This window comes from Apis florea, unplaced genomic scaffold (assembly GCF_048593485.1).
Source record: "Apis florea isolate Af1SG1 unplaced genomic scaffold, ASM4859348v1 contig_2492_pilon, whole genome shotgun sequence".
NCBI lineage: Eukaryota > Metazoa > Arthropoda > Insecta > Hymenoptera > Apidae > Apis > Apis florea.
Genome location: NW_028256593.1, coordinates 295,906 through 305,227, shown reverse-complemented (window position 1 = coordinate 305,227; position 9,322 = coordinate 295,906). Strand labels below are relative to the sequence as shown.

General features: G+C 20.0%; 3 protein-coding genes across 5 annotated transcripts; 2 read left to right on the top strand and 1 right to left on the bottom strand.

Moving 5' to 3' along the window:
• Positions 1 to 362: 362 nt before the first annotated feature.
• On the bottom strand, positions 363 to 1,998 carry slv (sugar transporter SWEET1). Its single transcript, XM_003693252.4, has 4 exons — positions 1,639 to 1,998; positions 1,289 to 1,366; positions 803 to 1,085; positions 363 to 715 (listed from the first exon to the last, which is right to left on the bottom strand). Exons 1-4 carry the CDS (start codon positions 1,713 to 1,715, stop codon positions 500 to 502), a joined length of 654 nt encoding a protein of 217 aa, XP_003693300.1. The 5' UTR covers positions 1,716 to 1,998; the 3' UTR covers positions 363 to 499.
• On the top strand, positions 1,687 to 3,475 carry LOC116414293 (RNA demethylase ALKBH7, mitochondrial). 2 transcript variants are annotated; one of them, XM_086905845.1, is made up of 4 exons: positions 1,687 to 2,399; positions 2,481 to 2,637; positions 2,712 to 2,836; positions 2,907 to 3,475. In XM_086905845.1, the coding sequence occupies exons 1-4, from the start codon at positions 2,377 to 2,379 to the stop codon at positions 3,043 to 3,045; spliced, it is 444 nt and encodes a 147-aa protein (XP_086761971.1). In that variant the 5' UTR covers positions 1,687 to 2,376; the 3' UTR covers positions 3,046 to 3,475. The 2 variants fall into 2 exon arrangements, with proteins under 2 accessions (XP_086761971.1, XP_031772133.1); XM_031916273.2 differs by having other exon boundaries at positions 2,083 to 2,399; positions 2,464 to 2,637.
• Positions 3,476 to 3,940: 465 nt separating this feature from the next.
• On the top strand, positions 3,941 to 9,310 carry Dna2 (DNA replication helicase/nuclease 2). 2 transcript variants are annotated; one of them, XR_015291460.1, is made up of 14 exons: positions 3,941 to 4,119; positions 4,235 to 4,962; positions 5,033 to 5,297; positions 5,411 to 5,588; positions 5,704 to 5,989; positions 6,076 to 6,483; positions 6,565 to 6,807; positions 6,889 to 7,035; positions 7,109 to 7,499; positions 7,691 to 7,884; positions 8,029 to 8,221; positions 8,279 to 8,479; positions 8,603 to 8,741; positions 8,814 to 8,953. XR_015291460.1 is itself a non-coding variant. In XM_031916272.2 (14 exons), the coding sequence occupies exons 1-14, from the start codon at positions 4,093 to 4,095 to the stop codon at positions 9,018 to 9,020; spliced, it is 3,651 nt and encodes a 1,216-aa protein (XP_031772132.2). In that variant the 5' UTR covers positions 3,941 to 4,092; the 3' UTR covers positions 9,021 to 9,310. The 2 variants fall into 2 exon arrangements, 1 of the variants encoding a protein (XP_031772132.2); XM_031916272.2 differs by having other exon boundaries at positions 8,559 to 8,741; positions 8,814 to 9,310.
• The last annotated feature ends 12 nt before the right edge of the window (positions 9,311 to 9,322 follow it).

Sequence of the window (9,322 nt, the reverse complement as noted above, 5' to 3'; positions counted from 1 at the left end):
TATATTTTTTTTATATATTTAAAACGATAGAATAAGAAAATAACTTAATAAAGTTATTAAAAGTTTAAAATTATAAAATTAGATTATATCGATATTATTAAACATATTCATTAATGAAATATCAGATTGAATAAAAAAATAGATTTTTTTTACGAAAAATATTTTTGATAATTAATTTATATATGTATAATATTTAATGTTGTTATTATGTTCTTATAAATTGTATTTTTTAATTTTTATTTTCTTATCTAGGGAATTTTATAATGTTAACTAAATTAGCTAAGAAATTATATTAAAATAACTATTTTTGGCGGGAAAATATAACTTTTAAAATATATATATTCTTGATTGAAAATGACTCATTAATTGTTCAAGAAATATATTTCTTCTTAAGAATACATTTAAATTATACATTTAAGTTATAAATATCAATACATTAAAAAATATATTTTTTTTTTCTAAAACATATTAATTATAATTCATAAAATATATTTCAATATTATATTAAATAAGCATTATTAAAATGATCATTACGATAAATCAAAAAGAAACAAAGTTGAAATGCAGATAATATGCAACCTAAAAAATTTGGTATTTGTATGAAAGGATCATTAAGAAGGCAACCATACACAAACCATTGAGAAGAAACTATAAAAGAAGCCATGATAATAGGAAAAGGTAAAGTTTCAGTACTTTTAACTTTTATTACATGTGCCTAAAAAAAAATATTTTGTTCCATCATTTCTTCTTTAAACAAATGATTTTCATTTCATTATAAATTGAAAAAGTTAAGAGGACTTACCAGCATCATTAACGGAGATGCAAAAAATAATACTGTTATTGTACAACTAAGAAAACCAACATATTTTGCAGCTAATATTTTATCTTGTTCATAAAAACTATAAAAATATACAGTTCCAAGAAAACATGTAGCTGCAATTATTTGTCTTATTATTTTAAACTTTTTTACACTATATAAAATGAACACATAAAGATAAGATGCTTGAAGTATTATGCCAAAAATATTCACTAACAATATAAATTGATCTTCAATAAGCATACCATATCTCATCCATAAAACACATCTGTAACATATATTTATTTATACAAAAACTCATATATTGTATAAAAACTTGATTCTAATTAAATTCTTAGTGAATATTTAAAAAACATTAAAACATAAATTAAATGAAATGTAACAAGAAATATAAAGAATAAAGAAATAATTATTATAATAAAACAATTTTTAATAATAAATAATTTTTATTATTAAAAATATAACACTTACGATGTATAACATGTTACAAATGCCAAAGCTGAACTATTTCCTGTGCTGCCATTTTTAATAATTTTTCTGCATACCAGCCTAAAATATATTTCTTTGTCTTTCAATTCACATATTAGATACAATATATTTTTGCCTAAATATAATGAATACTAAAAACTTTTTTAATATTTATTTTTGACAAGACAAATGTTTTGTCAAAATCTAAAAAATTTTTATATTTTAGAAAAATATGTGATTAAATGCTTTAAAAATTTATTATATAATATATTTATATTAACAAAATATATAAAAATTCTTAACAATTTCTCAAATAAAAGAAAATCAGATTTCAGTTTCACATTTTTACTTACACGCCAGCTAGGAATTGCAAAACTGTGCAAATCGAAGCAGTCGTAGCTAGCACATCTCTAATTTTCATTGAAATCATAATATAATGCTATTACTTCTATATATTAACATTCGTACCAGATTTCTAACCTTAAAATATATTAAGCTTGGTGAAAAATAAAAGTGAAGTTGCTGAATAAAATTGAAATGCTAAAATTTCTTTTTTTTATATTATAATTTTTTCAAATTTTATATTATATTAATTAAATATTAATAATTATTTTCTATTTTTTATGAAATAAAAAAATAATTATCTAATTGTGTCAGTATTATATTTGATAATCCTAATCTTTAATGATATAATTTGAAAATTATTTTTCTGCGAAATGAAAAAATTGTATTTATTTTGTAATATATGTATCTTTAAATATAAATGACACATATTAAATGATATTCGATTATTTTAGATTTTGGATAAATCGAAATTTTTATCATCTTTTGTTCTTAACCTAATCAAAAAATTGAATAAAGAATGAAAATTAAATTGAATTTTCTAATTTATATCGTAAATCGAACTTTCAATTGCATTAATATAAAATGCTATTCGCAATCAAAAATTTTATTTAATAAATTAAATATCAATTCGAATAATTGGAAAGACCAACTTGATAAGACGATGCAAATTTTCCCAAATTTTATAACAGTTGAAGAAGAAATATCTTTAACTGAAGAAATTGATTCTTATATAAAAAGATTACGATATGAACAATCGCATTGGGATGATGTTAGTATAATGATAATTATTTTACATAAATTATAAATATATTTATTTTAATTGATCATTATAGGCAATACATAATTATAGAGAGACGGAAAAAAGTAAATGGAATGAAAAAAATATAAAAATAATAGATAGAATTCGGAAAAAAGCATTTGCCAAAGAAATATCTCATATTCCATTAATACACATTTTAGATTTAGCATCTGAAGGATGGATAAAACCACATGTTGATAGTATAAAAGTATGTATTTTATTTTTTAAATATTTATAAAAGTTTAAATAATTAATTTTTAAGTGAAATGATTTTTTTTATAGTTCTGTGGAGAAATTATTGCTGGTTTAAGTTTGTTAACAGATAGTGTAATGAGATTAAAAATGGTTGATAATGAATTATTATACAAAGATTTTTTATTATCAAGAAGATCCTTATACATAATGAGGTAAAAATAATGTTTGTATGTTTGTAACAATATATATTTTATTATTTATATTTTATATTTATATTTACAGTGGCATTGCTAGATATAATTATACACATGAAATTTTAAAAAATAAAGAATCCTTTTTTAAAGGACAATATATATTAAAAGATAGACGTATTTCAATAATATGTAGGAGTCAACCAAATCATAATTATAAACAATATTAATTCTGCAATGATATACTTTTTTATATTTTCAATTCAGTGAATGATACACTATAGTTTTCTAAATATGTTTACATCATGTAAAGAATTTTAGAAAATATTATTGATATACTTTAAAATATCTATTTTTAAACTATAAAGTTTTTAATAAGTTTTTAATTTTTAAACTATAAACTTTAAAGGAAAGTAATACAAGTTTTAAATTTGTAATAATTTTATGAAGCAATAATTAATAAAAAATAAATATCTTAGTGAAAAATAAAAAATCTTGATATTGTTGCAAAATTAATCATATATTAATCAATGATTGTATAAATATTACATAAATATGTGTGTGTATATATATATATATATATAAAATTGTGTTGAATTATATATATATGAATACAATATTGAATTGTATATATGTAAATATAATATTTAATGAACTATAGTATATTGAACTTAATTTTAGAAAATTAAAATTTTTTTAATTCTTTTAGAAATTTTGATACTAAAAAGATTACTGATTTAATTTTTAGGAATTTATGCTAATTACATGTCATACTAAATTTTTAGCCAATCCGTTTAAAGGATAAAAATATCACTGCGTCAAATTCCAATTATTTTTAATTAAAAAGGATTTAAATAAAATATTAATAATATGATAATATTAATATGAATCAATTCATTTGATTTATTAATTTATATAAATGCTTATTCATTTAAAATCAAAAAAATATATTATCGTAAATATCATATAATCAACTATATTAGCATATGATTCAATTTTAATTAGACTTAAATTATATATAATTTGAATTATTTATATAAAAGAAAAATATGAATTTATATATTTATCTTATTGTAAAAATATAAAAAAAATCCCTAAAAATTCATAACTTTGAATAAATTCCCTATATGATCTTTCCGTAATTTCTATAAAACCTGTTTTTATTTCCTTTCTTATAATTATATGAATATAGAAAAAATTGTGCGCGAATTGATTAAAAAATCGTCTGATATTTTATACAAAAAAATAAAAAAATTAAAAATAATATTTAATGAAGAATGAAGAAAATCGATCTTTCGACCCAGGTAATATATAATAATTAACAAAAATAATGAAATAATAAACATAATTTATTCAATATTTCTTTTAAAACTAAATTAATGAACATCGTTGTTTTATTTATTTTATATTTTTTTATAGAACAATTCAACTCATAATGCAAAGCAATCTCAACGGAAAATATCAATGTATTTTATGAAGACTTGCAAAAATGAAAAATTTAAAAGTAATAATTCGATAAATAATATAGTTGAAACGGCTATTACGAATGATGAAATACAAAAAAAAAGAAAAATATCAGAAGTTTTAGATTCATCAGAAACAAAAATTGCAAAATATTATGATGATGCTTCTGATGTATATAATGTGCGAAATATACAAAGGCAAAATCGTTTACTTACAAAGTCAAATGTCATTCATAATGTATTTAATACAGATAATATTAACACAAATATAATTAAAACTAAATATAAAGATGCATCTATAATTGAATTTAAAGAAAATATAGAAATTAATAAACACACAAATGCAATATGTAATTTAAATGAAGAAAAGATAATAATAAACAATGATATGTTATGTAATACCACTTCTGATGTAAGCTTTTCTTCAAAAGAATTTTATGGAAAAAATACTACTGCTATAAAAGAACATAAAGAAATTCAGTCAGAAATAGAATCATTTTTTATAGAAGATTTTAATGATTGTTTTGAAGAAGAATGGCCCATAGATAGTCAAATAAATTTTAATTCTTTACAGAGATGTAAAATTGTTGATGTAAAAAGAGAGTATAACAACACATTATTAATTGTAAAACAAGATAATGATTATACAACATGTAATACAACTATTATATGTTTAGGATTTTGGTAAGAAATACAGTTAGAATATTATGATTAATAACAAGAAAATTTAATATGTTATCTTTCATTGAAATAGGAAAGATGTTAAGATACAAAAAGATGATATTGTTATCATTCAAGCAAGAAAAGAAAATAAACAGTGGATTATTGATAACAATAATGGTTTTCTTATTATTCATCCAGATATATTAATATCTGGAACAACAGTAGTTGGTGCTTTATTTTGTAAAAGAAAAGCAATTTTAGCTGAAAAATTTAAAAAAATAGAAAATTTACCTTACTTTAAAGCAGATCAATCATCAATTATTATTGGGAGCTTAGTTCATCAATTATTACAAAAAGTATTACAAAAAATATTATAAAATTTCTTTTTTTGATTTTTTCTTTCTTTTTATTATTTTTATTATTTTTTAAATAATTATTTAATTTATATATTAATTGATTAATATTATAGGCAATACAAAAAAATATTTATGAATTATCAGATATCACAAAATTAATGGACAGTTTATTGCAGTCAAAGGATACAAGTAATTTACTTTATGCATCACAAATCTCGTTTAATGCATGTCGAGAACAGATACTCACATTTGTATCAAAAATATATGAATTTTTACAACATTATGTTAAAGGTGTATAAACTAATATAATTAATTTTTATTATATTTATTATATTTATTATATTTTTTATAACATTTATTATAACATGTTTATCTTTTATTATATTAAAGATAATTATATTTGCAGATAAAAAGCAACAAAAAATAAATAATATACAAGATAATTTCAAAGGAAAAATTACTAACGTTTGTGATATAGAAGAAAATATCTGGCTTCCTATGTTAGGTTTAAAAGGCAAGATAGATGTTACTGTAGAAGTAAAAATAAATTCAAAAAGGAAAATTATGCCTCTTGAAATTAAGACAGGAAAACCTTCATTTTCTTTAGAACATAAAGGTCAGATTATTTTATATATTATAATGATGACTCTTACTCGTCAAGATACTGATACTGGTCTTTTACTATATCTCAGGTGTTTTATTATTTATATTTTATTCTCAAAATATTTTAAAATATTTATTCATTAAATATTTATTATATTAATAATTTTTATTACAGAGAAAATGTTATGCAAGAGATTAATAGTAAACATCCTGAAAAAAGAGATTTGATATTATTACGAAACAGTTTGGCTAATTATTTCATACCAAAACTAGTAGAAAAATCAAATTTAACTCTTGAATCAGATTGGCAAACATTGGATTTACCAGAACCAATTAATCATCATAGTGCTTGTTCAAAATGCACATATAATGTATTGTGTTGTATGTATTTGAACAAAGATACTAATATACAGTTATCAGACTCACATCCATTGATTAGGCTTGGAAAACAAATTTTAAGTAAATTTAAGCCTAGCCATATTGATTATATTTCACAGTGGGTTTCATTATTGCAAATAGAAGAAAATGCACAATCTAGTGAAAATATAATAAGATATATGTGGACACTAAGTCCAGAAAAGAGGTAAAATAATTCTATAATAATTCTATTAAAATTTTTATAAAAATGTTTCATTTCAATTAAATAAATTGTTTCATTTTTTAGAGAAGCAAAGAAAATCTGCATCTGTAATTTAAAAATAATTGGAAAAGTTATTGAATACAATTCAAAGTACAAGCATACTTTCATTCGTGCAAATGTAAAAGAACAATTTTCAAATACTAATATTCCTTATATGATATTTTCAGAAAATGAATATGTTTTAATCAGTACAAATACAAGGATAAATATATCCACTGGATTTATAGCACAAAGAAAAGAAGATTCTATCACAATATTATTAGATAGGTATAAAAGGAGAATATATTTTATTTTATTTCTTATCTTTTTTTTATAGTATAGTTATCATCTTTTAATTTTTTATTTCAGAGATATTACCAAATATAATATAAATGAATTTTTCCACATAGATAAATACTCGTCTTCTAGTTTATTTTCTTTTAATTTTGCGAATGTAGGAGGTTTAATGGGTGATAATGAAATTTGCGAAAAATTACGTAATATTGTGATAGATAGGTTTGCAAAATTTATTAACTATTTTAATAAATTTTTGTTAATTTATTTTTATATTAAATTTTTTTTATATTAGAAAACCAGCTACATTTGAAAAAGAATTATCACATTTTGTTATACATAAAAGTGCCAAAGAATTACAAGATTTAAATAAAAATCAGCAAAGAGCTGTTTTAAAAGCGATATCTGCAAATGATTATTTTTTAATCAAAGGAATGCCTGGCACAGGAAAAACTCAGACACTAGTAGCATTGATAGAAATATTGCACAAAATAGGATATTCTATTTTAATTACTGCACATACAAATAGTGCTGTTGACAATATTTTATTAAAATTATTAAATAAGGATATTGATTTTTTGCGATTGGGTTCATCTGTTCATCCATCCTTAAAATATAAAAGTGAAGAATATGTTACATCAAATTGCCATTCGCCAGAAAGCTTGGAAGCGATATATACAAGCAAAGTATGAAATATTTTAATATATTTACTATAATAAAATTTAATAAAATTATTGATTAATTATGCAAATTAAGAAAGTCATTTAATATTCTAATATTACTTACAAAAAAATTTTTTTTCTTATAATGTTAGAAATATATAAATTGATAATTTTTATTATAATTAATTTTATTTTATTATTTTTATAATATATAGAATATCATTGGAGTAACATGTTATGGTGCTCATCATGTACTTCTTGGAAGACGTATATTTGATATATGCCTTGTGGATGAAAGTGCTCAAGCATTGCAGCCATCTATATTACGACCATTATATAGTGCAAAAAAATTTGTTCTCGTAGGAGATCCTGATCAATTACCACCTATTATTAAAAGCAAATTGGCTAGGTGCATAATAGAACTTTTTAAAATAGATTAATAGATAATATTATATTAATTAATATAAATAATATATTAAATTAATTTTTTATATAAAAATTTATTTATGTAAATTATTATATTAATTTATAATTATTAAATTATTTTTTATAGAAAACTAGGTGCAGATGAATCTTTATTTGCTCGACTTGATAGTGAAAATAATACTGTTAACTTGACAAAACAATATAGAATGAATAAAAATATAATGTTCTTAGCAAACAAATTAACATATAATGATATGTTAGAAGCAGGAAATACATCAATAGAAAATGCCACTTTTGTTTCACCACATAAAAATATGAATGTAAATAAAATATGCTTTATTATTCTATTGATATAAAATAATAGAATTATATTTCAGATATTAATGAAAGAACAAAAATGGATACAAAAAGTATTATCATCAAATATAAATGATTCTGTAATTATAATAAACACAGGATGTACCAGTAAATTAAAAGTAAGCTGTGATATTAATGCTAAATATTCAGAAAGTGATCAAGTCAATTCAAACATTTGGGAAGCCATTATAGTATTGAAATTAGTGCAAACTCTTTTAAAGGTGATATTTAATAATATTTTTCATAATTTTATTTTTTTATATTAAATATTTAAATATGATGTGATATTTAAATATTCAGATGCAAATTGAACTTGATGAAATTGGTATTATTGCACCATATAGGGCTCATGTTAATTTATTAAAAAAAATAATTATTAAAGATATAGAAATAAATACTGTTGATCAATATCAAGGGAGAGATAAACAGATTATAATTTATTCTTGTGCAAAAAGTTTACTTAATAATAAAGACATAGAAGAGGTAATATATTTAAATTTGACATTAAAATTATATAAATTAAAAGTATTCGAAGTAATTTTTTTTTAAATCTAGGATATTGAAGTATTAGGAGATTGTCGAAGATTAACAGTAGCAATAACGAGAGCAAAATGTAAATTAATTATTATTGCGGACAAAAGAACTTTATCTCAGTTTTCAGCTTTTAAAAAATTATTTAATCTAGTTGAAGATAAAAATATAATAAATTTAATGGAATGTTTTGATGATTTTTCATGGAAAGAACTTGTATGTACTTTATAATGTATTTACATATTTGCTTGTTGTACTTTTATATTTTTATTGTTATATTGTACTATCTATTTATAATTCACTGTAATATTCTTATTGATGAATGAATTATTTAGAAAAATAAAAATTTTTATAATTTCATAATAAAATTTGGTATAAAAATAAACAATATTTATAATTCAATAAAATTATATTAATGGATATAGATTTTTATGAAATATTTTGTTATTTAATTTATATTATTATTATTATTATATTGTATTATATATTATTATTATTAAAAAGTATTTTTCAATTTTTAATTAATTAATTAA

Excerpts from the sequence above, each read along its gene's own strand:
- LOC116414293 (XM_031916273.2), top strand. The coding sequence starts at position 2,148 with ATGAAAATTAAATTGAATTTTCTAATTTATATCGTAAATCGAACTTTC. Across the intron at positions 2,638-2,711 it reads CACATGTTGATAGTATAAAA|TTCTGTGGAGAAATTATTGC; the intron begins GTATGTATTTTA and ends TTTTTTTTATAG. Across the intron at positions 2,837-2,906 it reads AGATCCTTATACATAATGAG|TGGCATTGCTAGATATAATT; the intron begins GTAAAAATAATG and ends TTATATTTACAG.
- Dna2 (XM_031916272.2), top strand. The coding sequence starts at position 4,093 with ATGAAGAAAATCGATCTTTCGACCCAG. Across the intron at positions 5,298-5,410 it reads TTCATCAATTATTACAAAAA|GCAATACAAAAAAATATTTA; the intron begins GTATTACAAAAA and ends TTAATATTATAG. Across the intron at positions 8,222-8,278 it reads CACCACATAAAAATATGAAT|ATATTAATGAAAGAACAAAA; the intron begins GTAAATAAAATA and ends ATTATATTTCAG.
- slv (XM_003693252.4), bottom strand. The coding sequence starts at position 1,715 with ATGATTTCAATGAAAATTAGAGATGTGCTAGCTACGACTGCTTCGATT. Across the intron at positions 1,086-1,288 it reads TTTGTAACATGTTATACATC|ATGTGTTTTATGGATGAGAT; the intron begins GTAAGTGTTATA and ends TATATGTTACAG. Across the intron at positions 716-802 it reads CATCTCCGTTAATGATGCTG|GCACATGTAATAAAAGTTAA; the intron begins GTAAGTCCTCTT and ends ATTTTTTTTTAG.